Raw genomic sequence first — 27,934 nt, 5'->3', positions numbered from 1 at the left:
ACTATTCATTGAGCAATGCCTGTGTTCCAGGCACTGCCCTGCACGTGGAGGGAAATACCAGTGCACTCAGTAGCGAAGAGGGTGGGAGTGGGGTGCTTCAGTTTCACAACTCCCCTGAAAATGAGAGGGAAGTTCCAGGGCTCCACCTCAAGAGGCTGGGCTTCCCCTCCCCCACCCTGGGACAAGATATAAAAGTCCCTTTCCAGACACTTCCAGAAAAGAGGAGGAGGTGAGAGGTCAGCTTAGAGACCTCCGGGTGAGAAGAGAGCAGGGGACCCACCTGTGTGCAGGATGTGGGTGTCGATCCCTTGCCCCGGTATGGCTGGGTGCCTCATTGCCAAGATGAAGCTGTTCCTGGCCCTGGCAGGGGTCCTAGCCACACTCATTCTGGCCCCACTGTGTGAGGGCACTGGCGCAGGTAACATCCCTTTGGACAGCCAAGGAGGAGGGCAGTCGAGGGGGAGGTGTTTGGGTCTGGGGAAGCCCGTGGCTCCTCTGGACTCTGAGCCCCCTCCTTTTGAACAGCCTCCCCTAGGACAGTGGAGACCTCGGTCCTTCGGGGCTGCATAACAGAGGCCAAGTTACTGGTGGATGCTGCCTACAATCAGACTCAGAGGAGGTGGGTCTGGGAGGGTCAACGAGGTGGGTGGGCTCCAGCCACGGTCATGTCTGCCATCACCCTGCCCCCGGGCACCTTGGGGCAGTGCCATGTCAGCAGAGAGCCTCCCTTCCATCCATCCTGCCTTCTCATACTGCCCTGACTGTCCACCCCCAGGCTGGGGCTCTGCTGGGGGCTTCTGCTGGGGGGCTCTGCTTCCTTTCTCCAGTCCTTGCTCTCCTTGTGCAGCATCAAGGAGCGCCTCCGTAGTGGCCTGGCCAGCCCCTTGGACCTCCTGTCCTACTTCAAGCAACCATTAGGAGGCACCAGAACAGTGGTTCGGGCCGCCGATTATATGCATCTGGCCTTGGATCTGCTGGAGGAGAAGCTACAACTCCAGGGGTCAAGTTCCTTCAATGTCACTGGTACTGTGCTCCCCACTGAGCCCCAGGGTCTTCTCTGGCCTGGGAAGGTGGGGTACACAGCCTGGGCTGTCAGGAGGGAAGGGGTAAAGGCATGGGAGGTATGGAACAGATCCAGTTGGGAAGGAGCTAGGACCCTGGACCCAGGACTCTGCCCTCTGCCCCAACCCCAGATGTGCTGACAGAATCCCAGCTTCGGCTGCTGTCCCAGGCCAGTGGCTGTGCTCCCCAAGACCAGAAGGAGAAGTGCAGCAACAAGTATCGGACCATCACTGGGAAATGCAACAACAGGTGTGTGCCAGAGGCCACTCCTGACCCAAGGGTCCCTCCTTTCCCTCCCCCACGCCCTCACCCCATGCTGAGTGGTCTCTGGGTCCAGAACCCTTGCTGACCAAAGCCTACCCACTGTTGCAGGAGAAGACCCTTCCTGGGGGCCTCCAACCAGCCCCTGGCCCGCTGGCTAGCAGCTGAGTATGAGGACGGGCTGTCACTTCCCTTCGGTTGGACACCCAACAAGAGGCGTCATGGTTTCCTCCTCCCTCTTGTGAGTGGGGGCTGAAGGTTCGGGAGGAGGTTCCACTACTTCTCATCATGGGGAGTAAGAGCACAGCCCAGAGCCAGCTGGGGTCCGGGCTCTCCGCTTGCCAGCTAGGTGACTCTGAGCAAGTCATACAGCTGAGACTCAGTTTCCCCAGCTGTAAAATGGCAGTAAAAGCCACCTCATATTGCTTGTGTGTATATTAAATAAGGGTTTTAGTATAAACATCTATGTAGGATGTGATCTAGTAACCTTAGCCATTATAGTATTGCTTTTTCTGAAAGAATTAGTGTCAAAAAGTATCTTAGCTAATATAAAGAGCTGTATGTCTTATTTTATGTCTATTGATCTAAGTGATTTCATGTGTATTGGTTTATCATTCTTCTATTCATATGTCAATATAACAGCCACCTGTTTATCCACTGACATCTATTTATTAATTCTTCCTCCATCTATCTATCCAGTTCTCTCTGTATTTATTATAATGTACCAACTGGTTCATGTATACAAGTCACTTCTGTCATCTAGGTACCCGTTAGTCTATATATGGATTGATCTATTGGTTTGATCTATTTACCTCTTTGGAAGAGCTGTAGGATTCCAGCCAGCCAACCTGGCCTTTCCCCTTCTCTACTCCTGGAATCCTCAGGAGCCACACGGGGGGGCCATCCTCCTACACATGACAGCCATGCAGTGGGTGGGACAAGGTAGGAGTAGGGAGGGGAGGGCAGGAGAGGAGGAGAGACTGTGTTCACTCCAGCATGGCTGGTCTGCGGCCCCATGCCCCATGTTGACCATCTCTCCACCAGGTCCGGGCCGTCTCCAACCAGATTGTGCGCTTCCCCAATGAGAGGCTGACCTCCGACCGGGGCAGGGCCCTTATGTTCATGCAGTGGGGCCAGTTCATTGACCATGACTTGGACTTTGCCCCCGAGTCCCCAGCCAGAGTGGCCTTCACTGCAGGTGTGGACTGTGAGAAGACCTGTGCCCAGCTGCCTCCCTGCTTCCCCATCAAGGTATCCCCACCGGTCCCCCAGGTCCCAGCTATGGCCTCCGCTCCAGGCCAAGAGCTGGGGGTGGGGGTCTGTAAGACTGAAGCGCCCTCCTTAAAGAGCTGTCTGTGATGCTGGAGTATCAGACAAAGGAGAGGAGCACGGCCCCTGCACAGACGCCCCGGTTCTGTGCATGTCCTCGGGGTGGGGCTGGGGGTGGGGCTGGGGGTGGGGCAGTCTGCAGGCAGGTTTCGGGCTGGCTTCACTGACTACCCTTGACACATGGGTTGGATCCCAACAGGAGAAGCCTCTGGGCTGCTGCTCTTGAGAGCCTTTAGGGTCTCTTAGCTCTTGTCTTCCTCTCCTTCCTGAAGCAGTCCAAGGGTCCTGCAGCTTTCACCAATTCCCAATTCCTGGGATGGCGTTGTGAGCAGGGTGCTATCCTTCAGGCTGAGAGGCAAGGATGGAGTGGAGCACTAGGGAAGAAAGACAGACTCCAGAAAGGAGAGCCTTTCTGGGGATATAGAGGGGGACACATGTGCATACACTCCCACATCCATTCACCCCTAACAGGTAGGGCGACATTCGTGGGGCACGACACGTGAGGGCTCGTAGCTGACTCCTCCCTGGTGCAACCTTACCCGTTCCTTGAGCACCGGTTCAAGGGTAGCTCCTCGTGGGAATCTTCCCATATTTTCCTAGCATACCTTTCACTTTTGGCTTTTAGATCAAGCATAGCAAATAGCGCCTCAATTTAGAGTTATACTCTCTATGTGTGCACCTGTTTTCACTGAATGCCAGCTTCCTGAAACCTGTGCTGGATTTTGTTGACTTTTGTTGGTCTCCAAAGCACTTGGCATAGAAGGGTGCTCAGGAAATGTCTGTAGGATTAAATGGAATGAGAGGGGCACCGGCCCAAATGTCAGGAGAACTAGGTCTTAATCCTTCTTCTCCTGCTATCTAGTTGTCACTTCCTGTCTCTGAGCCTCAGTTTCCCCATCTGTAAAGTGAGGATCAAAGGCCTCATCCATTTCTCACCTTTCATAACTCTGATACAAAGTGCTAAGGATGCTCAGATCCACCTGGTGGGCAGCACGAGTCTGGGTGAGTGGAGGAGGGCTTCCTAGAGAAGAGGAGTTTCAAGCAAGGTTTTGAAGCAAGTGAGGGATGATCCAGAAGAGTGAGCTTGTTCCTGGGGGGGCCCCTTGTCACTGGCTCCTCTTCCACTTCAGATCCCGCCCAATGATCCCCGCATCAGGAACCAGAGGGACTGCATCCCCTTCTTCCGCTCGGCACCCGCATGCCCCCAGAACAGGAACAAAGTCCGAAACCAGCTCAACGCGCTCACCTCCTTCGTGGACGCCAGCATGGTGTACGGCAGCGAGGACCCTCTGGCCACTAGGCTTCGAAACCTGACCAACCAGCTGGGGCTGCTGGCTGTCAACACCCGCTTCAGGGACAACGGCCGGGCCCTGCTGCCCTTCGACAACCTGCGGGACGACCCCTGCCTCCTCACCAACCGCTCTGCACGTATCCCCTGCTTCCTGGCAGGTCGGTGAAAGAAGAGTAAATAAGACCTGGTACAAAAGAGTTTAGTTCAAAGCCAGCAAATGACGGTGTGTAAGGCCCCCCTTCAGGAATTTGCTTTCCTCCCTGGCCTTGAGGAGAAGCTCTCTACAGGAACTGGCTCTGCCCAATCCTCTCTCTCTTTCCCCTGGGCTCCCTGGGGAGAGCAGCCTGATCCCCAATTCCATAGCTGGGGAAAGGTCTAGCCCTTAGTGGAGAATGCTGATGGATGCAGGTCGTGCGACAGATGGGTTCACAGTCCCAAAGTCAAGGTTCCTGGAGTCAGCCAGGTCCCTCCACCAGGGATCCATGGACCTGGTCACTTGTAGAATAGAATCATTAGGCCCAAGTTCAGCAGCTGCTCTGTGCTTTCCCACCTTGCCTGAACCTGTTTCAGTAATTTGGGGTCTGAGACCCCACCGTCGTCCCCCTCCTGATCCCCTCCTGTGTGGGGCAGAGGGTGGCAATCAGTGAGGAGCCTTGTAGCAGAGCTGTGGGATGGAGGTCCAGCAAGGGCCTGCAGCTTGGCCCAGGTCACAAAGTGCTACCACCTCTTCCTAGTCCCCAGAGCTCTATCTTGGCAGAAAGACATTTCTCTGGGACGTGCTGTGGTGACTCTGAACTTGGGGTTTTCAAGGTGACTCCCGATCATCGGAAACCCCCAAACTGGCAGCTATGCATACCCTCTTTATGCGAGAGCATAACCGGCTGGCTACGGAGCTGAGACGCCTGAATCCTCGGTGGAGTGGAGAGAAGCTGTACCAGGAGGCCCGAAAGATTGTGGGGGCCATGGTCCAGGTAGGGAGCCCTAGGCCCAAGTATCCCCTAGGAGATAATATGGCATGAGACACCATTTGAAAGAGTGGCTGCCATTTTCCTTAATACATCCTTTGGGGATATGCTTCAGATTAGCTAGGTCTGGGTGACTGGGAGTCTACCTGAGATCTCACCTGTACCCCAAACTCTGCTGCTCACTGTGTGACCCTGTCCTTGTCACCTCACTCTCTGAGCTTTGAAATCCTCTTCAGCCAATGGGAAACTTAAGATTTCCACAGTTGACATGATGGCAGTAAAGAATTAGGATGTCTGAGCAGCCCTTCAGGAAGCAAAGGCAAGGGAATGGGGTGGGTGGCCGCTAAGGTAATGTTCCTCCTGTCTTCTCTTGAAGATCATCACCTACCGAGACTTTCTGCCCTTGGTTCTGGGCGAGGCCCGAGCCAGGAGAACCCTGGGGTGCTACCGGGGGTATTCCTCCAATGTGGACCCTCGTGTTGCCAATGTCTTCACCCTGGCCTTCCGCTTTGGCCACACCATGCTCCAGCCCTTCATGTTCCGCTTGGACAGCCGGTACCGGGCCTCAGCACCCAATTCTCGTGTCCCGCTTAGCACTAGCTTCTTTGCCAGCTGGCGAGTCGTGTATGAAGGTGACTAGGTTTTATTTAATTTTTTTATTATTCAAAGATTGTATTTATTTATCCATGAGAAACACATAGAGAGAGGCAGAGACATAGGCAGAGGGAGACGCAGGTTCCCCGCAGGGAGTCTGATGCGGGACTTGATCCCAGGACCCCATATCACGACCTGAGCTGAAGGCAGATGCTCAACCGCTGAGCCACCAGGTGCCCCAGAAGATGGGAGTGGGGCTGGGGCCAAGCTTAGTGCCAGGAGGCCAGGCTGCTGCTCAGGCCACTGCTAATCATCTTCCCAGGGCACTGAAAACAAAGCAGGTGGCCAAGACCCTCAGGCCTGGGCATCCCATCCCCTCGGGGATAGAGGATTTCCAAAAGGGGAGGAGACTCCTGTCAGACTGGGGGGGGGGCTTGTGGGCCGAGTAAGAGCTTGCCTTCTCCTTCTTTAACAAGTGAGGGTGACTTCTTTCCCTGCCGGCCCCAGCTCCCTTCAAGTCTATGCAGGCCTTTGTGTCCTGATACAACTATTACAGAATATAAGCCACTGGCTTGTCCAGCTCTGAGCTAGCTTGGCATCAAGTGATGACCCATGGGCTCCCCAGAGGCTGACCCAATCTGTGCTGCTCACATTCCCTGCCACCAGGTGGCATCGACCCCATCATCCGAGGCCTCATGGCCACCCCTGCCAAGCTGAACCGTCAGGATTCCATGTTAGTGGACGAGCTGAGGGACCGGCTGTTTCAGCAAGTGAGAAGGATCGGGCTGGACCTGGCAGCTCTCAACATGCAACGCAGCCGGGACCACGGCCTCCCAGGTGAGGGGGCTTTGCTTGGCCCGGGGCTGCTTCTGCTGGCAGTGTGGGAGGGGGCTGGTCAGAGAAGATCTTCCGTGCATCCTCTCTGGCTGGAACTAAACCCCATGTGCTGTGGTTCAGGAGCAGGCAAGGCTGAGCTTGATGCAGTAAAGCGGCCCCGGGACCATCCTTTTGCCATCCTGCCACATCTCCTCCAGCCACTACAGGGCCTTTACCTGTAGGTTCACACTATGGCTGGGACTTGGGCACAGGAGTGGACAAAGCAGATCAGGACTTTCCAGATGGAGAAAATAGTAGGTTCAAAGGGCAAGGAAGAACCGCTCCATTCTCCTCTACCCTGGCGAGTTCCAAGGAGGCAGACGCAAGTACTGGGGACATAGAAACTAGCTCCTGCCTCTAAGTATGGAAAGGCAAAGAGCCGGAGAGGCAGGAACAGGTGGAGTGAACTTAAGACAGCCTTGGCTGTTTCATGAAGATACAAAAATCCCAGCAAAGAAGAAAAATTTATCCCAGGAAAGAAAACTTTGGCATTTTGCCAGGAATTTTCATGGCTATTAATCATTTCTTTCTGCCAATGACCTTGAGAAGCTGAGGAAATAAGCTCAGAGACATCTAGGTCATTTTCTCAAGGCCACAGAACTAGGAAATAGTAAAATTTGAATCCAGTTCAAATTTCTTCTTTCTTTCCCCCTGTGCAAGCTACAGTGTTAGGGGAAGGCTTTGGTCACTGCCTTGCTCCCCTCTCCTCCCGACCTATTACTTTCCTGTCTAAAGACAACCCGAAGCGCCATCTGCCTCGGCTAATCTGTGGCTGTGTAGAACAGGGTGGGGGCAATCTCCACCCCGCCTGATACAGCACCTGGCAGGCACACAGCAGGGGCTCAAGAACCTGTTTCTTTCCTCCTTACACTTGGGGGCTCCAGACAACTAGAGCCGTGGGCGCCCCCTGCTGGAGAACCGAGATTGCCAGCCAACCAAGTGCCACAGTTTCTGTGCCGCCCTGCCCCCATACCTTTCCTTCTGCCCTGTCCCAGAAATATTGTCCTGATACTAGCTCTGACAGTCTTCTACAATCCCTTCCCAAGTTCAACGACCAAATTTGGAATTGGAAGAGCTTGTTTGGACTCCACTTAATGGAGTGACCTTAAGAAAGTCACACTTGCTCAAGCTCAGCAAACATCCATGGATACACTGGAGACTACAAAGTGCCTCACAAAGGTGTTGTGAGGATCCTAAGAGATTATCACACACCAGTGCTGAGTGAGGTAAAGCATTAGAATGTTTTCCTTTGCTCAGCTGGAAGTTGGGTGTTTGTGAGTTGTAGTTCAATGGACAATCGTGTGCAGGTGTTTCTTCAAGGTTAGGGCAAACCTGTCTCCTATCTCGATGGACCCCACCTCATCATCTGGCTTAGTCTTGGTGTGGGATCCTCTAACAGCCAAGAAGTCAGAAGGTCGGCCTTTGGAAGTTTCTGAGTAGGTGAAAAAAGAAATTCCAAACAGCTTTACTGGAATATAATTAGCATACCATAAAATTTACCCATATGAAGTATACAATTCAATGACTTTAGTATATTTAGAGTTGTAGATTGATCACTTTTTTCTTTTTGGCTGTTAAGGTCTTTGGCCCATTGGTCACCATTACTAATTTTTATCACTACCTTACAACAAAGAAACCTTACAGCAACCATCACTCCTGGTCCCCACCCCAGCCCCTGACAATCACTGATCTTTGCACCTACCTCTACATAATTGCCTATTCTGGACCTTTCATGTAAATGGAATCATATAACATGTGGTCCTTTTCTGAGTAAACTTTAACCACACTCAATTCTTGGTTTGTTCACCTATGTGTTTATTCATGCCTTCTCAAAACCTGATTAAGAGTCTTTTATGTTCTGGGTCCATCTTATTTGTACCTAACTGATGCATTGGTGCCCAGTAATGTCTTTATGGTTATGATTGTTGAGTTACAGCAGCTTCTTATGTTAGGACACACTCCTTGGTTGATGCATGGTTGTCCACTCACTTTGAAAATTAGAGGGCAGTGGTTTGATCTTTGCAAGTTTTGGCCCTCTTCTGTCAGCAGAGATCTTGTTCTGCCTGACATTTCCTGACCACAGAGCTCTCTCAGGAGAAGCTGTGGAGAAGCAGAAGCTAAGGGGAAGGCAGCAGGGTAAGACTGAACCGCCTCTGCCCCCTCTCCCTACAGGGTACAATGCCTGGAGGCGCTTCTGTAGCCTCTCCCAGCCCCGGAATCTGGCACAGCTTAGCCGGGTGCTACGAAACCAGGATTTGGCAAGGAAGTTCCTAAATCTGTATGGGACACCTGACAACATTGACATCTGGATTGGGGCCATCGCAGAGCCTCTTTTGCCGGGGGCCCGAGTGGGGCCTCTTCTGGCTTGTCTTTTTGAAAAACAGTTTAACAGAGCCCGAAGTGGTGACAGGTAAGTGACTCTCCCCTAAAAAGACCAGCCCCAGAGGCAGGGCAGAAAAGCACTAGCATGTCAAGACTCGGTAAGGGGGATAGTGCCCTTTTTAGATTCATTTCTTCCAAATTCACAGGGTCTGAGATCAGGAGATTTCTCTGTGGAGAGGTCAGTCAGAGCAAGAGAGACCATGGGCCAGGCAAGGCTGATGGCATCTGAGCTACATGCACCTTTAGCCCACAAAGCAGACTTGTTCCTCGCTGTTCCTCGCTAATGGATCCCAGAAAACATGAGCAGGAAGGGCTAAATCTGATTTACTTCCAACAAAGCTTATGGCTTAAGACCTGACTCCTTATTTGGATTTGGCATTTACTTGGGTTCAAATCCAACCCAGGCCACTAAAATTACTGTGTTTAATATTGAGCAATTTACTTGACCTCTGAACCTGTTTCTTCATTTATAAAAGTGGAATACCTATTTTGCAGGAATTCTGGAGAATTCAATGAAATGATGTCAAGTACCTGGCATACAGCAGATGCCTATTATGTTAATTCTTCCCTAACCTTCACCCACATCCCTCCACTTATCTCGGTAGGTTCTGGTGGGAAAAAAAGGGTGTTTTCACCAAGAGACAGCGCAAGGCCCTGCGCCAGATTTCCTTGTCTCGAATTGTGTGTGACAATACGGGCATCACCACCGTTTCGAGGGACATCTTCAGGGCCAACGTTTTCCCACGGGGCTTTGTGAGCTGCAGCCGCATCCCCAGGTTGAACCTGTCAGCCTGGCGAGGCAGATGAGGCCTCTGCAGGTAAGGGAAGGCCCTCCTCCAATGGCTCTGGGCGGGGCCAGGCCTTTGCATCTTCCCCTGGGCCAGGTGGCTGAGTCCCTTAAGACCTCTAACAGAGACAATACTTGTCACTACAGGCAGGGTAATCTTTCCTAGTGGCTTCTGGTATGCTAGCTTCAGGATGGATAGTTAATCCAAAGCCTAGGACTTTGGGGGGCAGTTAGGAAGTGTCCAATTAGCTTCAGCTTAGTCTTTGGGACCCTAAAAGAGCTCTGTCTGGATACAAGCAAGTTCCTTCCTTGTCCACTTGTGCTTCTTCCACAGGAGCCCATCCCAAGCCTCCAGCCTTATACACAAGGGAACCTGAGGAAGACCACAAGGCTGCCTTTTACCCTGGAGCAACCACATCTGCTGACGCTTCTGCTGGCTATGGCTCAGAGCTGGTTCCGTGGCTGACAGCTGGCGCTCTTGGCAGCAATGAACCCTCCCACCTTGGGAGCCTCCTAGGTATTTGGTCAGGCATCAGCTGGCTCCCAGTGTAAGGAGGTCTTGAGGCTCAGGCAAGAAGAGTTATCTGGATGGTTTCCAGTCTCTTTTTCCTATTTCCCAGCCTATCCCCATCCCCCACCCATGACTGCAGCCCACACCACACCCAGCCCCAGCCGCCCCACAATCCTCTGCTGGAGCCTGCAGGCTGGGCAGCGTGCTCTGGTTGTACCAATAAAGGACTGCTGAGGCCAAGAGCTGGTTTCTGCGTTGGGCTGGGGAGGGCATAACTACAGTCCCATGCTTTGCTCCAAATATTTAAGAGGAGCACTGCCAGGACACCACCAGCACTAACCCCTAAATTTCTCCTGCGGGCTGACTTAACCCAAAGAGACACTCTGGAGTAGGAAAGGGCAGAAAGGGAGAAGGTTCAGGAGAATACTTTGGCCACACCAGCAACCTGAATACAAAAACAGCCGACATGTCAGTCAGTATAAAAAGTTCTTATGTACAAAAAGCACAATAAAAGATACTACCTGGCTAGCAGAGAGGGCACTGCCTTCAGCCTTCACTTACTCATATCTCAAACCCAACAAACCCCAGGCAGCAGGACAAGGCTACCCTAGAAAGGAGGCTGAGGCTTTCAGGCAGGAATTCAAGATCTCTCCTTCTTCCCTTACTTGAGCCTCCATATGTAAGGCAGGCTGAGAAGCAGGAGGCACCTGCAGCTCCCTGCTCTTGAGACAGTGAGACAAGCCAGAAAAGAGAACCCCACACTGGGCTAACCCAATAGGCCTGCCTTGTTGTGACAGCCACTTGCAGGAAAGGAAATATGAAGAGGGGCACCATAGGGTCTCCAGCGTTATTGCTACCCAGCAGTGGGGAGGCCCTGCTGAAGATTAGGCAGAGGGGCTGGCCTGGGACTTGCTCAGCTCTTCTGGTTCTCGGCAGTCCAATGGGATCACTTGTGAGAAAGATGAAGACGCGGGAGGGCACTGGCCTCAGATGGTACCCGTCTTGTCCTCTTGCACAGGGGACCGGGGCCACAGTGAGCTAGGAAACCATGGTTCCCGAGGGGCTCACCAGGTCCTGGGGAAGGCTCTCTCGGGCCTCCTGCATGCGGCGCCGGGCACGACGGAAGGCCTCTGGGAGAAGAGTGATACAGCAGTGAGCCACTGTGGCGCAGGCAGGAGCGTGGCTCAGGCTGGTGTGGGGGGAGGTAGGGGGGATTGGCTGCGAAGAGGAGGGAAACCTACCCAGCACACTGTGAACTGAACTCTGCTGGCTGAAACCTTCCAGACGGTCCAGCACACTCCGCATCCTTTTCCGGAGGAAGCTTGACTCCATGAAGGCCCTGCACAGAAGCCCACCATGTGGCCACAGTTGCTCTTCAGCCCTCAGGGGTATGGCTGAGGGCCGGGGTCACTCACCTGGACTGCTGCAGACAGTGCAAGCGGAATGTGACACTGCCTGTGGTCTCGGTGCGGAACCCAAAGCGGCTCAGACGCTCCCCCTATGGAGTGCAGTTCAGTGTTAGGCTTCTGGGCACCATGCTAACCTCACCCCCGTTCTTACTCCCATTTTCGCAGAACAGATCTGCTGGGGAAACCTCATTCCCACAGACTCCATCACCTCAAGGCTAACATTGGGCTCCCAACTGTAAATCAGGGGATGCCGCAACCTCATTTGAGATTAAGCAGTCTTACAAGTGTCCTGCCAATCCTCCCCACCTCTGATTACTGAAGCCTCAGTGATGGGTTGGAAGGAGGGGCCAGTAACTCTGACGGCACCCAGGGAATCTCTAAGTATACTCATTTCCTGAGATCTCCTAGGATAGAAGTGTAGATGTCTGCACCTGGTTCAAGATGTGGCCATGACCTCCAGCTTAAGGTACAGGAAGGAAGGGATTAAGTAATAATGAAACAATTAAGGGGCCTTAACCGAAATCCCACCTTCTCCAGAAGAGACAGGAACCTAAGCTCCCAGCACAAAGTCTCTCCAGAGACAAAAGTCACCTTGAAGGTTCCTGGTATCCGCACGTAGGTGAGGTCCTCCAGTTCCAGAGAGCCGCCAATGAAAAACCTCCTCAGCTCAGCCACCGTGCCGAGCTCCATGGGCCTCCACGTGGAGACGGTCAGGGTGTGCGAGCCTGTGCCAGAGAGGGGAGAGGGGCCGCAGCCAGAAAGGACACATGGTCTCTGACTCCCAGCAATGACATAGGCCCTAGCCTCCACTAAAACACCTTGTCCGGTGATAACCTGACCACCAGTGAGGTGATCATGGTGGTCTGAGGCACCTGTTTGGAAACCAATCAGCTAGAAATTCAAATTTTAGCCCTGCCAATTATGACCTGTGTCCCTGAGACAGGTTTATTAACCCCTCTGAGCCCCATTCTGCCTACTAGGAAAGTGGCAGCGGTAAGGCCTATGCCTCAGAGTGGCTGGTGGAATTAAACGGGAAGCACTTAGTATAACGCTTGGCACCCAACAGAAGACAATGGCTATTGTTTCAAAACAAAGAATGATCCATTCAATACATGTATGCCAAGTGCCCACCCTGCCTGAGCTTCTCTGTCAAGGCTGCATGTCAAAACAGAGGAGCATGAAGCAGATGCCACAGATGCTCGGGCTGCACCACTTCAAAGTTAGTTGCAACTTCATTCAGTTGTCCCTAATGCAGGGGGGAGAATTCCTCAAAAGGAGCAAGGAATCTTGCAAGTTAAATGCTTCTAATTCCTAAGTATCCCTCCTTCTCATGGAAGAGGCCAAATCTTTTAGAAGTGTTAGTCTTGTTCCTAGGAGCTAGGGCATGTGGGCCAGTGGAGGGTGGGGACCAGACGTCACCTGGGGTAGCAGGCAGCACCATGGCCCCGTAGCCTTCCACACGATACCTCTGCCAGAAGTCCAGTGAGAGGACCTCACAGTAGAGCACAGGCCACTCTGGGAGAGCATCTGGGAGAAGGGAGAGAAGTCAGCCAGGTCACAGGAGGCCTTCCTGAAGAGAGGGCACCACCAGAGGAGACCCCGAGCCTAGGACCTACTCACCAGTAGATTCGTCTTCATGGAGGAAAGAGGCCTCAAATGTGAATGGGTAGGAGAAGTAAGCCACCTTCTCCTAAAGAAGAGAAGTATTATTTTATACTCAGTGTCATGGGGTAGGCAAGGCCTCACTGAGAATCTGTTCTTCCTGAAGCCATTGACACCTTCGCAAGGAAAATGAAAAACTATCACCCCATGTGGGAAATAAGAGGCTGAGAGAAGAAGGGGCACCCACATACAAGCTACTACCATTCTCAGAAAAACAGAGAGGGAACCTCTGGACCAGGAAGCCCTATAGAGCCTGCAGAGAAGGGCCAGACCCAACTCCGAATCCTTCCCAGGGTGGCAGCCCCATAATTTCCTCTCCAGATACCCCTCTTGTTTTCCATACCATTCCCAGGGATTTGGTGGCACAGGTCTGTGTTATTCCTGAGAGCTGCTGGAATGTTGGGCTTGACCAATCTGAAAGCCAAAGACCATATATAGTAAGATGACCTGGGAGGAAGGTAAGTAGTTGAGAAAAAGACAAAGTTCCTTTATCCATTCATTCACTCACACACTCACTCATCCACTTAACATTTACTGAGTGTCTCCTATGTGCTAGGACCAGTCATTGGCGATATATTGGTGAGCAAACAGGAGAGATCCGTTTCTCACAGAGCTAATATTCCAGTTGGAAGGGGAGACAGACAACAAATCAACCAACAAGAGGCTATTAGGTAGTGATAGATTTATTTTCTAAAAATAAAGCAGGCTCTTTTATTTATTTTTTTAAAAATATTTTATTTATTCATGAGAGACACAGAGAGAGAGAGGCACAGACACAGGCACAAGGAGAAGCAGGCTCCATGCAGGGAGCTCGACATAGGACCTGATCCCAGGTCTCCAGGATCACGCCCTGGGCTGAAGGTGGCGCTAAACCGCTGAGCCACCCAGGTTGCCCAAGCAGGCTCTCTTAGATCGGGTGGTGAGGGAGGACCTCTCAGAAGTGACCCTTAGGCAAGACCTAAACTCAGAAGAACCAGTCATGCAAAGATATGACCGAAAGGTTTTCAGACAAAGGAAATGATCCCCAAAAGGCCCTAAGGTGGAAATGAACTTGGTATGTTCAAGAACAGAAAATCTGATGGGAATACTGTAAGGGAGATAGGCAGGGGCCAGCTATTTCAGGCGTTGGAGCTGGGATTTTACTCTAAGTGGGAGGGGAAGCTGTTGGGGTTTAAAGCTCAAGAGAGACACAACTAATTTACATTTTCAAAGGTTCAATTTGGCCATGGTGTCTGTGCAAATGAACTGTAAAGGAAGCAAAAGGGTAAGTTAGAAATTTAATTCATCAGGCAGATGTAGGTAGAAGAGAGATGTTCAGGACATCATTTGAAGACAAAGCCGACCGGACCCAGTGATGGAATGACCGGCTGTAGGGAGCTAGAGAAAGTGAGCAATCAAGGGTATCCCTGGGTTTTGGGCATCAGCAACTAAGTAAATGACATTGCCAAGTCCCTTAAGGAAGACCATGAGGGCACATTTGAGGCAGGAGGGAGAATCAAGAGTTCTCTGGATCCTGTTAAGCAGGAATGACAAACAGACAATGGGATATGAGCCTGGATTCAGGCAAAAGGCCAAGGCTAGAGAGAAATCTAGGGGTCAGAGACATATATATAGTATTCAAGCCATGGGATGGATGGGACCACCTAGAAAGACTCTAGAGAGACAGTAACAGAAGGCCCAGCCCCAGACTTGGCCACTCTAAAGCTTGGAGACCAACAGATGAGCAAACAGCCAAGGGACTGACGAACCACCACCAAGAGAGAAGAGAGGCATGTGGAGCCAGAAGCCAAGAGCAGAGTTTCAGTGAGGAACAGTGAACTGTGCCACATGCTTCTGAGAGGCCATGCAAGGTGCATACAGAGATGTCACCAGAAGATTTGACAACTTGGAAGTGATTTATGACCTTAAAAAGGACAGTAACAACTTCTTTGAAAAAAGTGGGGAAGCCGGACTGAATGCCTCTAGAAAATGGTCAGAATGGGTATAAAAGAGACATGAATATTACTTACTAGTGGTTGGCAATTCCACAAAGAAGTGGACGTAGAGATTGTCATACTCATAGCCTTGGGCTGAAACTAAGAGAACAAGATACAATTTCAGCTTATTCTCTTATCTCCCTTAACACCCAACAGTCCTGAAGGGCCTGCACACTTCAGGAGGCAAGTCCCTTGAGGGCCAGGACCTCTCTGTGCTTCCAGGAAAGACTCATGACTCAGTTTCCCAAGTAGCGTAGACAACCCAGGGCCTCCCCTGCAGTGGGGCGGGTTACCTTGCAGCTGTCAGGGCACTTGCACAGCAGCAGGGGAATGTCTGTCTGGAAGGACACTTACCTACCTCTCCGTTTACAAAGAGCCGGAGGGCACCTGGGGCAGTCTAAGGGAGAGAGGAGAGGGACAAATAAGAGGTCTGGGGGAATCAGCACTCCGCCTCCAGGGCATCCACAAATCCCCGAGACCTGACACGGGCTGCCAGATCTGAGTGCACCACTACTGCGCTTCCTCCCCGCTCTGCCACCTTTCCGCTGCTCTCTTTCCTTCATTTCTAAAAGTTTGTGACAATAAAGAAAGTACATAATTTAAAGGGTGAGGAGGGCAATGAAGCATGGAGAGCTTATAAGAATAGCCACTTTACAGTGGGAAGCTGGTGGCCCCTGTTCCCTTTAGATGCCTGAGATCAAGGAACTAGGGAGTTTGCTTTTTTAATTACTTGTGATTTCTTATCTGACTTTTGGACACTGAACATCTGCTGCTGATGCAATATAAAAATAACGATTTTTTTTAGGGAGAGGGAGAAAGAGAATCAGAGAGGGAAACCGCTGGGTAATCCTACGCTTGTTTCCTGATCTAGGAATGGAATTCGTGGAATAAGAAAGCAGGACCACAGAATAACTGACATAAACTACTTTGTTTGGTTTGTTTAAGAGCTAAACTATTTAGGAGCACCTGGGTGGCTCAGTGGGTCAAACATCCGCCTTTGGCTCAGGTCATGATCTCAGGGTCCTGGGATTAAGCCCAGCTTCTTCAAGCTCCCTGTTGAGTAGGGAGACTGCGTCTTCCTCTCCCTCTCTCTCTCTCTGTGATCTCTTTCACTCTCACTCTCTCTCAAATAAATAAATAGGATCTAAAAAAAAAAAAAAAAAGCTAAACTACTTGATAAACAGAAAGGGTGCCCATTCCTTCTCTATGGGGCACTTAGGAAAAATATCCACATGAAGAGTGAGGAAGACATTGTTCATCTTTCTATTAATTTTATTTTTTTATTTTTTAAATTTTTATTTATTTACGATAGTTACACAGAGAGAGAGCTAGAGAGAGGCAGAGACATAGCCAGAGGGAGAAGCAGGCTCCATGCACTGGGAGCCCGACGTGGGATTCGATCCCGGTTCTCCAGGATCATGCCCTGAGCCAAAGGCAGGCGCTAAACCGCTGCGCCACCCAGGGATCCCTTTCTATTAATTTAATTTAATTTAATTTAATTTAATTTTATTTAAAGATTTATTTATTTATTTATTATAGACATAGGAGAGAGAGAGAGAGAGAGAGAGAGAGAGAGAGAGAGAGAGAGAGAGGGGCAGAGACACAGGAGGAGGGAGAAGCAGGCTCCATGCCGAGAGCCCGACGCGGGACTCGATCCCGGGACTCCAGGATTGCGCCCTGGGCCAAAGGCAGGTGCTAAACCGCTGAGCCACCCAGGGATCCCCTCTATTAATCTTAAAAATTAATTATAAAGTAATATGTGAATGCATTACCAATGGTAAAATTTTAAAACCACTAAGTTTAGGGAATAAAAAGTAAACATCCCTGACATATCCCTCTCACTACCCAACACCCATCTACCTTCCCACCCCTATCCCCACCCCAGAGAAAGCCACCCATAGCATGTGTGTACCCTTCTAGACTTTTTTCACTGACATCTTCTTTTTCATTAACAGTTCTTTTTTAATATACCATATTTTATTTTATTTTACTTTTTTAGAGAGAGAGAGCCCGCGAAAGCTCTCTGAAGGGGGGTGGGAGGAAGGGGTTGAGGGAAAGGATCTCAAGCAGACTCTATGTTGAGCACAGAGCCTGACATGGGGCTTGATCTTATGACCCTGAGATCATAACCTGACCCAAAATCAAGAATCAGATGCTTAACTGACTGAGTCACCCAGGCACCTCTGCTTTATTTTGTAACACATAACAAGAACTCTGTTCTATATGTTATTCTCTGATTTCCTTCTGGCATAGAGAATATGTCCTTTAAAAGAGATGCTATTACTCAGCCACATTCTAAATGCTCTGGCTAATCCCAGCTCATGGTGCTGCGGGATGCCAGGCCACTCACCATCTCAAAGTCCGTGCCCACAAGGCTGCTGAGATACTCCTTGTGCCGGCCATAAAGCTGAGGAAACAAACCATATTCAAACTCAAAATGCAACCCTAACCAGACCAGGGTCAGTTCTGAATGAGAGGGAGAAAAGAAGCTGTAATGGGAAATGCCACAGACAACTGGAAGCTGAAGCATCTAAGCCACTGACATTTTAAAGTGAAGTACAGAGCCTCTGGAGTCTGCTGGTCTGGGACCCAGCCTTGGCTCTTGCACTTACAAGCCCCATGACCTTGGGCAGATTTCTTAGCTTTTCAATCTCAGTTTCCTCGTTTATAAAAATGGTAATAATAAAAGCATTCGCCTCAGAGGGTTGTTGTATAGTCTCAATGAAAAAGTATGTGAAGGGCCTCGCAGAGCACGGTAAGTACTCAAACAAATGGTCATTGTTATTATTATTATGTTATAGTATGATCAAAAGTTCTTGATATGTCAGCAATGCTTCCTATGTCAGGAGAGGACCAGTAAGAAAGACCCTGCAACTATGAACATTGACCCCGAACATGATTTCAGCTCTCAGGCACCAAGGCTCATCCCTGCACTTGGAATGAACTCGCTCTTACATCCTTGAACACACGCTGTTCCCGCTCTTCCTCCTCTGGCTGTGCGAGGGAGGATGCATTGTCCACTGTATACTTCCACACCTCCTGCTTCTCCCCCTCAGTCTCAATTCTGTAGGGTCAAAGTCACACAAAAAGACCAACTATGGTAAGAAGAAATGTGTCTCTCCAGACCTAGCTCAGGGATGACCCATCATTGGCCATACGCCTCACTTGAAGCAAACGAGGATGAAAGTGGCCAGAATGATGAGCAGGCGAGGGAAACAAAGCGGAAAAGCAGAAGGGGCATTAAAGTGGACACACAGCATAGGTTTGGGGCCCATTTCTGCCTCAAAGTCATGGGGAAACCCTAAAGCACAACATCCTGGTACCCAGTTCTCTCACCTTGATCATTTCTAACGTATAGTTCTCTTATTGTAAGACATAGAGGTAGGAATAGTCAGGCCCAGAGGAAGCGATCTGTCTGAGCTCACCCCATCCTGTTCTGGCTGGTCCTACAGGCAGCAGCACAGAAAATTATTTTCACTTAATTACACCATTGAAGTCAGCCCTTTCAAACTGGTATAGCTGCACACTTTCCTAGAACAGAGTCCCCAGGATCTTAAGGATTTATTATAAGACAGAATATGAACTATTGGCTGGGAATTTAGAAATCAGGGCAGATGAAGGATTTTCTCAGAATCCCCTTAACTAGGGGGAGTGAAGCCAAGGGAAGGAATGAATGCCAGTCCCCACTCCCGGTTTTTTCTTCTCCTCACCTGTAGGGTCCTTTGAGGCCAGTGAAATCAGGTTTTACTGTGATCACACCATTGCTGTCCACCTTCAGAGTACAGAGGACATGTTCATACTTCTTATAGCCAAGTCTAGAAACCAGGAAATCAACACCTAGGTTCAGGACCGCTGGTCCCATCAACCAGAGAGGAGGAGGTAGTCGGCCCATGCCAGGGGAGAGGACAGAGGCTGTAGTGAGAATTATCATAGTCAAATACCTTCTTCTAAGCACAATCAAGAAGAAAAAGAAAAAGTCCCCCCCTCCTACATACCCCAAGGTGACTATAACAGGATAGGTGATGGATAGAGAGAAAAGAGGAGGATCTGAGCTGGGTGGTGAGGGACTTCTCTCACTTTCCATACGGCCCAAGGTCTGCCATGATGTACATTGTCTGAAGAGGGGTGTTGATGACATGGTTGTTCCTGACAAACTCTTCTGAGGGTTCCCAGGTGACAATTCGTGACTTGAGGATGCCGCCTTCCCTGAAAGGCACCACAGGAAGTGTCAATTCCCAGGCACCCCCTGAAGAGCCTGAAGCCCGCACTTGGGAGAGCATGCCAGGGGCGAGGCCTATGCAGGACGGGGAGCTCGAGTTGGTAGACATACCCAGACACTGGCCTAGAAGGACTACAAAGGCCCCTCCACCCAGCCCCCGTGCTCATTTGCACTTACATCCCTCGCCTGTCCTGCCGTCGTCGCCTGACATTGGCCATTCGTTCAACCAAAAATGATGGTACCTCCCGGGCTGCAGTGGTCATTTTCTGACAGTGCTAGGAAAAGAGAGCAGTGCCCTGTGACCCAACTGGTCAGGGCCACATGGGATCAGGTACTGAAGGCAAGTCTTCCTTCTGAAACCTCATCTGGGACCTGAATCTAAGAGGTAAAGCCATCTCACAATTATATGTGTTGGGGAGGGGAGCAGTGGTACAAACAAGCCAAAGAAGATTCCTACCACGCCTTGGTTTGTTCCAAGATTTTAGCAGCATGTTATCCTTCAGAAATGGGTTTATTTATGCTAACATTAAATGAGTGTGTAGGGGCACCTGGGTGACTCAGCATGGAGTCTCCTGGAATTTCTCCCTCTCTCTGAGCCCCCTCCCCCTGTTCTCGCTCACTCTCTCTCAAATAAATAAATAAATCTTTAAAATGAGTCTCCAATTTCTGAGTACATACCAACCAAAAGTTGGGTAAAAACAAAAACAAAAAAAGTTGGGTGAGTGTGCCCGGTAGATGTTGATGTTACCAGGTACTTGGAAGATGCCAAATAGGATACAAAGCATAGTGTGAAAAGTCCTCCCATCGGTAATTCAGCGCTAACTGTAATTTCATTTACTTTTCTAAAACAGAAAACCCAAATTTTACATGCTACCAACCCAGAGCTTTCTTAACATTAAGCATTAATCTTTCAAAAATACTCATTTAATACCTGCTTCATGCAGAGCTACAAGGTCATAGACAAAAATCAGAAAATATGGGCTCTATTCTCAAGGAGTTTAAAAACTCCCTGAGAAGAAAGAACATGTCATTCGGGGACTAAGGCAAATGTAAGGGTGTGTGAGCACAGGCAAACTGCACTAAGCCACTACCCACAACTGTACTGATTGTCTCGTCAGACCCATAGACACAGAGTTGTGGCTGCATTCTCTGATGACTTTTATCTAGATGGTTCGAGACTTCACCCACCTGTCTCATCTCATGATGCATGGAAAAACTCAAGCCCGGGGCTGCTTCTCCTGGTCTCTAGTCTGCAAGCCTATCATTAGATACAGCGCCAGCTCCCCTAGGCCCTCCAGCAGGTGGGCAAGGAGCAGCAGCCACACCACTTGAAGACTGTGTCCACTCTACTCCAGACTGGCTGCCAGCAGTACAAGGTAGTTCCTAGTTAGGCTGTCTATCTTAACAGGCTTCTGGTTTAATGCACAGGACCCAGTGAGGCCAGAAAGCGAGGGGAGGAAAAGAAGGAAGCTATGGGACCCCAGAAAAAACAATACCTCCTCCACGTTGGTGTATCTATCAGAGTCCGTGTAGGTAAAAATCCTTCGGTTCTTCCTGCCACCAGAATCCTCCAGCTTCAGGATCTCTTGACGGTATTGATGATCCAAAGGGCTCTGACAGGCTGCTTCATTTCGGTACAGATCTACTTCAAACTAAGGTCACAGGGACACAGAGATCTACTCAGAATATGTCAAACTTTTGTTCCTGTAACTGTTTAGTCATATCAGTTCTATAGAGCCGACGCAATTTGACATGTTTCCATAGCCAACTTCCATTTATCTGAACTAACAGAGGGTAGCAGATCCAAAGAATGTTAAAGCTAAAAGGAGCCAGAGTGATGGTCTAATCCAACTCTGCTATTATAGATGGCAGATTTCTTTCACCCAGAGGTGAAAAGTACTTTACCCAGGATTATAAAACTGAGTAGTCATTCACTATGTTATATTGCCCTTTAAACACAACAGGGGAGTGGGGTACCTGGTTGGTTCAGTCTGCTTTCAGCTCAGGTCATGATCTCGGGGTCCTGGGATTGAGCCGCATGTTGGGCTCCCTGCTCTGCGGGGGGTCTGCTTCTCCCTCTCTCTGACTATCCCCCTGCTTGTGTTCGTGCTCTCTCCCTCTCTTGTCTCTCAAATGGATAAAGTTTTAAACACCCCCCCCCCACACACACACACACACAGTGGGGGAAAGTATAAGCTGCTATAACTTTCTGGAAATCAGTTAGGTAATATATATCAAGAATCTTTCCCCAAGACCAGCTAGGTGGAGGTAAACTGAGTGGATAAGTGGCACTGGCTCACCTGGCTAAAGAGCTTCTCCTGCCACCCAATCACGACCTCTTCCTCTTCCTCTTCCTCTGAGCGATGTCCACCTCCAAAGATCACAGAGTGAATCAAATGTTTGAGTCAAATCAGCACTACTTCTTGCTCTGTGAGTAGTTATAACCCAGGTCCTTGCCCTAATATTTACCACAAAACCAGCTGGAGTTTGGGGATTTATTAAGCACTCACTGTAAACAAAGGTTAGAGAGGCTGTGAATATATGTAGAAGCCAGGATTAGAACCCAAAGAGTCTTAATTACTACTCTAATTTGAATAAAAGGAAGTCATGGCTCCCAGGAATTACTTAATCTAATTCAGTGTCAGGAATTAAATTCAGAATATAAGCTAGCTAGCTCTTCTTCAATTCCAAATGTCAACATTTGCTAGAAAGGAGCTCTGGTGTTCTTGTCTTTGCTGTTCTTGAGGCCATATGTCTAGAACCACAAGCACTGCAGCCTTAGGAGACCAAGTACCAGAATAGAAGAGGAAAGGCAAATAAATTATTATTTAAAGAACCACATCGAATACACTGCTAGCTGAGTATGCCTTTTTGAGACACATGCTTCATAACCCACCAACTCATACTCCTGCCCAGGAGTATATCTGAACAGATAACAACAAATGCAGAGAGACTAGTGATTTAACACAAACACACCGCCCTCCCTCACTCTTCTGGCTTCTGAGGTAAGGAAAACTACATTTGACCACAATTCGGATCAGCTCTTGATGGCAAGAACCATGTCTTACCCGATTTTCTTACACAACATAATGGAGTAGTTAAAAATGCTTGCGATCAAATCCTTGCTTCAACATGTACCAGCCATGTGACCTTGGGCAAGGAACCCAACTTCTCTATGCCTTTTCTCAGATTACAGATCTGGGCCTATTCTATCTTAAAAGTTAACTACTGCCCCAGACCCTTCCCCAGATCCCCCAGAAGCCGCATCAACACCATACACCCACTGGCAGTTGGGTGAGGCCTAAAAGTGGCCAAGTCTATGAGGTCCTTCCCAAGCTGGGCAACGGGCTGGTAACGGAGGAAGTTGCTGGATGTGATTCTTTGCAGGTGGACTCTGTGAGGAAAAGAAAAGCCCGGAATACTCATTACAAGACACATAACGTGATGTGAACACAGAGCAAAGATGGGGGTGGGGGGGTAGGGGGACAAAAGAAAGAGGGTGGGGCTAGCAAGGTGGGCTAGGTGCACATGAGCGCGGCCGGGAGTCTTAAGGGAAGAGTGCGGATGGAATCTGAGGAGGGCAGCCTTGAAAGGGCTTGGGTAGGCCCGGAGGCTGTGAGTGGAGGGGGCCGAGGGTAGCGAGGGAGACGCGGAGAGACCAGGGAGACAGAGATCAGGATTGAAAGCGCAAGTGGGGACTCAGCAAACAAGAAGTGAGGTTCAGGCTCCAATTATCGGAGAGCATTAAAAGCACAGGGCTCTGGGACGACGCGACTACCGGAGGCGCAAGTTGAGCACGGGGTCCCGGGAGCGATACACAGCCTCCCCGGTGTCAGGGTTCCAGACCGTCTCCGCCATGACAGCTGCGACTCGCCGCGACAGCGCCGGAAAGCGCACCGCCCCCAGCGCCCCTGGCAACGGGGACGCGGAGCTCAGGAGGCGGCTGGGGTGCTGCGCGCGCAACCTACGGTGCCCGGCGAGGCGCTGCGCGAAGCGGGCCCGGCCGGGGCGGAAGGCCTGGGCGCCGTCGGGTAGAGGTACGTGCGGGGTCACCGCCAGCCACGTGGGCCACAGGGCTCGCCCACACCCAAGGTCGGATCGACGCGCTTTACCAGTGAGGACACTAGAGCAGCGCCGTTGGCCACTTTCATAAAGATCCAGAAATGGCGATGGGGACCAGACCCAGGCGACCTGAGCCCTCGACTTCGACTTGTCTCACCACACCACACCACACCACACTGCCTTCCGTTGAATGCGGGGGAACTCTCTCCTGAAAATCGGTGGACGTGCCTCACAGAAGGCACCCGTTCTTCCCAGAGGAGGCGGGGACGGTGTTGGCCCTTCCTCAGACGTGAAAAATGTATTTTTGGAAGAAAACAAAAAAGTGTCAGAAGTGTCGTTAGTCCTGGTGTTGGTATTCACTGAGCCAGAGAAAGAAGAAACAAGGAAGCTAACAGTAAGGAAGGGAAATGTGTTATTATTGAACTGGTTTTCCCCCCTGTATGTGTTAGTTCCGGATTTTTAAGCCGCCTTAGGATACTGTACCGGCCCCCTGAAAAGGCAGCAAAGTGCTATTCAGAAATCATGCTTCGTTGGACTATCAAAGCGAAGACGCACCATGAGCTGGAGTGCGGCACCGTGGGGTACGTCAACAGTCACCAGTGTTGGACGTTTGCCCCCCTCCCGAGAGAGTAAGCAGTTGTCCCCTGAACTCCAGAATCTCATGCCAGTTTGATTACCTGGCATTGGGCGCCCTGGGCAGGGTAGCCGCTGTTGTCCAACACCAAGGACTCACCATAATAGCGCCATTTATGTAGAATCTAATTCAGCCTGCTCGCTCTGTTTGCATTGGCCTGATTCTCATAAAAATCCCTTAAGTAGGCATTGTTACTCCCTCTGAATGGATGAAGTCCCTGAAGGCCAGGGTTTAAAGGGCTTACTAAGGTTGAACTCTTCTGAATGGTGAAGGAGCTGGGATTCCAGCCCAGGTTGGTGTTTGAAGCCTGACACCTTCCACTCTGCCCTGCAGCCTCTCACCACCAGTTTATTCCATAAGAGCACACAATTTCCAACGTGGGAAATAATTATTTCAACAGATGAAGCTATGAAGACAGAATACTAGCTCTTAAGAAATGGTCTCTTTAGGGGCGCCTAGGTGGCTCAATTGGTTACATGTCTGCCCTTGGCTAGGGTCCTGATCTCAGGGTTCTGGGATCAAGCCCCACGTCAGGCTCCCTGCCTAGTGGGGAGTATGCTTCAGCTTCTCCCTTTGCCTGCTGTTCCCCCTGCTTTTTTTTTTTTCTCTCTCTCTGTCAAATATTTTTTAAATATTTTATTTCTTTTTAAAAAGATTGTATTTATTTATTCATGAGAATACACAAAGAGGAGAGAGAGAGACAGAGAGAGGCAGAGACACAGGCAGAGGGAGAAGCAGGCTCCATGCAGGGAGCCCAACGTGGGACTCGATCCCAGGTCTCCAGGATCACGCCCTGGGCTGAAGACAGTGCTAAACTGCTGAGCCACCCGGGCTGCCCCAAAGATTTTATTTATTTATTCATTCATGAGAGACAGAGGCAGAGACATAGGCAGAGGGAGAAGCAGGCTCCCCATGGGGAGCCCAACAAGGGACTCGATCCCAGGATCATGACCCGAGCCAAAGGGAGACGCTCAACCACTGAGCCACCCAGGTGCCCCACAAATAAAATCTTTTAAAAAAAGAAATATCTCTAATTTTTCCTTTTAAAGTTGTAAATAGACAACACTATGCCACATGAACAACAAATGATAAAGGCAGAGCATGAAATCAAAAGTTTTGTTTAGGGATCCCTGGGTGGCTCAGCGGTTTAGTGCCTGCCTTTGGCCCAGGGCGCGATCCTGGAGTCCCGGGATTGAGTCCCGCGTCTGGCTCGTGGCATGGAGCCTGCTTCTCCCTCTGCCTGTGTCTCTGCCTCTCTCTCTCTCTATGTCTATCATAAATAGAGGAGGAGGGGCAAGATGGCGGAAGAGTAGGGTCTCCAAACCTGTCCCCACCAAATTACCTAGATAACCTTCAAATTATGTCTATCATAAATAAATAAATCTTTTTTTTAAAAAAGTTTAGTTTATAGCCAAATCAAACTTATAGTGTCAATCTGACATAATTATAAGCAAAATAGGTACTATACCACATAGTATGGAAATGTAAATTATTAAAGTAACCATGATCAAATTACTTTTTAAAAGAAATTTATTTATTTGAGAGAGAGAGAAAGGACAAACTGGAGGAGGGACAGAGGGAGAAGCAGACTTCCCACTGAGCAGGACTGCTATGGGGCTCCGTCCCAGGACCATGGGATCATGACCTGAGCAAAAGGCAGATACTTAACCAACTGAGCTACCCAGGTGTTCCAACTGAATTATTTTTATACTAATAAACTAAGTTTTTTCTTTTCTCTTTATTTACTGGTATCTGTATATCAGGGTTCTTAAAATGTGGTCCATGAGTGAGGTTCAAGGGATCTATTAATTCTTTCCCTAGAATTTCATGGGGTGCATTTTCTGGAACAAATTCATGGCTTTTATCTGATTCTTGAAGGAGTTCATACTGTCATATCAAGAATGATGTGCTCCCCACCACACTTATATACTGACATCTTTCTAAGAGTCATAAGTTTGTATTATACAGTATAAAGGGCAATATCCTTTGAACCGTCACCAGCAACCCTACCACCCTCATTGCCAACCAGGGTGGTTCAGAGCTGACATCAGTGTTCTCCCTAAAATAACATCATCATTTGGAGAAATTGATTTAGAAAGCACTTGTAGAAGCCATCATGAAGGGTATTATCGTCTCCATTTCATGCATTTATAAACCAAGATGTTAATCAAATTTCTCACAGTCTTAAGACCAGGAAGCAGAGAGCCCGGACTTTATGTAGATGTTCTGACTCAAATCTATGGCCTCTCCTTCGAATTGTGCAGCTTCCTTAGATCTCTTCTCCCGCCCCAACCACTTCCCTAATTTTTCCGTTCCTAAACCAGAGCAGTTCTGAGCCACATCAGAATAGCCCATCATTCTTCCTTTCCCTTCCCCAGTTAGTACTTTATAGCTCACTCGGGCTGTCCTCACTATAAGACCTCAGGAAAACATTAAGAAGAAGAACATCTCTATAGTTCTTCAATAACTTTTCTGGGTCCCACAGTGTCCATACTTTGTGCCTAAAAAATATCCCTTGAACTTACCTTGGTCCCAGGAAGAAATCCTCCTGAATGAAACAATCTTATGAGGAAAAATAGGACCAACTTCTGCTTTAGTCTTTCTCTCTCCAATTTTGAAAATGGAGGAAGGGGTCGTGAAGTATAAACACTCCGTTATAAATCAGAGATTGTCAGATTAGTTTTTTTTTCTTTTTTAATTTATTTATGATAGTCACACACAGAGAGAGAGAGAGGCAGAGACACAGGCAGAGGGAGAAGCAGGCTCCATGCACAGGGAGCCCGACGTGGGATTCGATTCCGGGTCTCCAGGATCGTGCCCTGGGCCAAAGGCAGGCGCCAAACCGCTGCGCCACCCAGGGATCCCTGTCAGATTAGTATTTTAATAAATCCAACTATATGCCGCCTACAAGGAGCCCACTTTGAATATAAAGATAGTTTAAAACTGAGAGGAGGGCAGCCCAGGTGGCTCAGCGGTTTAACGCTGCCTTCAGCCCAGGGCATGATCCTGGAGTCCCGGGATTGAGTCCCATGTCGGGCTCCCTGCATGGAGCCTGCTTCTCTCTCTGCCTGTCTCTCTCTCTCTCTCTCTCTCTCTCTGTCTCTCATGAATAAATAATTTTTAAAAAAAAATCTAAAAATAAAAAAACTGAAAGGATGGAAAAAGATCTACAATACAAATTAATCAAAAGAAAGCTGTTGTGGCTATATTCATAACAGACAAAATAGGGGCACCTGAGTGGCTCAATGGTCTAGCGCCACCTTCAGTTCAGGTTGTGATCCTGGAGACCCGGGATCGAGTCCCACATCGGGCTCCCTGCATGGAGCCTGCTTCTCTCCCTGCCTGTGTCTCTGCCTCTGTGTGTGTGTCTCTCATGAATAAATAAATAAAATATTTTTTAAAAACCAGACAAAATAGGCCTCAAAATGAGGAATATTAGCAGAGATAGAGATATATTTTGTAAATATATACTAATAAATGCAATTTATCAAGAAGACATAGGAAATCTAAATGTTTATGTACTACTTAATAACAGAGCTTCAAAGTACATGAAGCAAAAAATTGATAGAAATGAAAGGAGCAATAGGAAAATCCACAATTATAGTTAGAGATATAATACTTTTTTCTTAGTAAATAAAATATGTGGGGAGAAAACCAGTAAGTTTATAGAAGGCTTGAACAACATCATCAGTCAATTTGACCTAATCAACATTTGTAGAATATTTCAGTCTGCAACAGAAAGCATATTCTCTTCAAGTGCACATGAAACATTGACTAATAAGACCATTTCTGGGCTATGAAACAAGTCTAATAAATTTTAAAGGATCAAAATCATATAAAATACATTCCAATACCAAAACAGAATTAAACTAGAAATCAAAAACAAAGTTATCTGGGAAACTCTAAGTATTTAG

General features: G+C 49.2%; 2 protein-coding genes across 5 annotated transcripts; one reads left to right on the top strand and one right to left on the bottom strand.

Annotated features, from left to right (window-relative positions):
* The first annotated feature begins 202 nt into the window (after positions 1–202).
* EPX (eosinophil peroxidase) lies at positions 203–10,298 on the top strand. The gene is made up of 13 exons (XM_072779850.1): positions 203–418; positions 526–619; positions 848–1,023; positions 1,194–1,311; positions 1,435–1,564; positions 2,368–2,574; positions 3,783–4,101; positions 4,754–4,914; positions 5,285–5,540; positions 6,169–6,339; positions 8,551–8,788; positions 9,366–9,578; positions 9,882–10,298. The coding sequence occupies exons 1-12, from the start codon at positions 292–294 to the stop codon at positions 9,565–9,567; spliced, it is 2,199 nt and encodes a 732-aa protein (XP_072635951.1). The 5' UTR covers positions 203–291; the 3' UTR covers positions 9,568–9,578; positions 9,882–10,298.
* MKS1 (MKS transition zone complex subunit 1) lies at positions 5,550–23,255 on the bottom strand. Of its 4 annotated transcripts, none has more exons than XM_072779851.1 (19): positions 23,103–23,255; positions 22,609–22,718; positions 21,625–21,698; positions 20,821–20,976; positions 19,502–19,599; positions 19,183–19,311; positions 18,816–18,920; positions 18,061–18,169; positions 17,456–17,512; positions 15,460–15,502; positions 15,139–15,204; positions 13,473–13,543; positions 13,088–13,157; positions 12,887–12,994; positions 12,059–12,192; positions 11,474–11,556; positions 11,300–11,397; positions 11,127–11,188; positions 5,550–7,810 (listed from the first exon to the last, which is right to left on the bottom strand). In XM_072779851.1, the coding sequence occupies exons 1-19, from the start codon at positions 23,180–23,182 to the stop codon at positions 7,718–7,720; spliced, it is 1,746 nt and encodes a 581-aa protein (XP_072635952.1). In that variant the 5' UTR covers positions 23,183–23,255; the 3' UTR covers positions 5,550–7,717. The 4 variants fall into 4 exon arrangements, with proteins under 4 accessions (XP_072635952.1, XP_072635953.1, XP_072635954.1 ...); XM_072779852.1 differs by having other exon boundaries at positions 21,625–21,695; XM_072779853.1 differs by lacking the exon at positions 5,550–7,810 and having other exon boundaries at positions 7,839–11,188.
* Positions 23,256–27,934: the final 4,679 nt, after the last annotated feature.

This window comes from Canis lupus, chromosome 16, assembly GCF_048164855.1.
Source record: "Canis lupus baileyi chromosome 16, mCanLup2.hap1, whole genome shotgun sequence".
Taxonomy (NCBI): domain Eukaryota; kingdom Metazoa; phylum Chordata; class Mammalia; order Carnivora; family Canidae; genus Canis; species Canis lupus.
This window is presented reverse-complemented; position numbering and strand designations above follow the sequence as displayed.

What these genes read in the sequence shown, in the direction of transcription:
- EPX (XM_072779850.1), top strand. Translation starts at nt 292, where the DNA reads ATGTGGGTGTCGATCCCTTGCCCCGGTATGGCTGGGTGCCTCATTGCC. An exon ending in TTGTGGGGGCCATGGTCCAG is followed by an intron (nt 4,915 to 5,284) that starts GTAGGGAGCCCT and finishes CTTCTCTTGAAG; the next exon opens with ATCATCACCTACCGAGACTT. An exon ending in AGAGCCCGAAGTGGTGACAG is followed by an intron (nt 8,789 to 9,365) that starts GTAAGTGACTCT and finishes TTATCTCGGTAG; the next exon opens with GTTCTGGTGGGAAAAAAAGG.
- MKS1 (XM_072779851.1), bottom strand. Translation starts at nt 23,182, where the DNA reads ATGGCGGAGACGGTCTGGAACCCTGACACCGGGGAGGCTGTGTATCGC. An exon ending in CCATGAAGACGAATCTACTG is followed by an intron (nt 12,995 to 13,087) that starts GTGAGTAGGTCC and finishes CCCTTCTCCCAG; the next exon opens with ATGCTCTCCCAGAGTGGCCT. An exon ending in GGTGCTGCCTGCTACCCCAG is followed by an intron (nt 12,193 to 12,886) that starts GTGACGTCTGGT and finishes TCTCTGGCACAG; the next exon opens with GCTCGCACACCCTGACCGTC.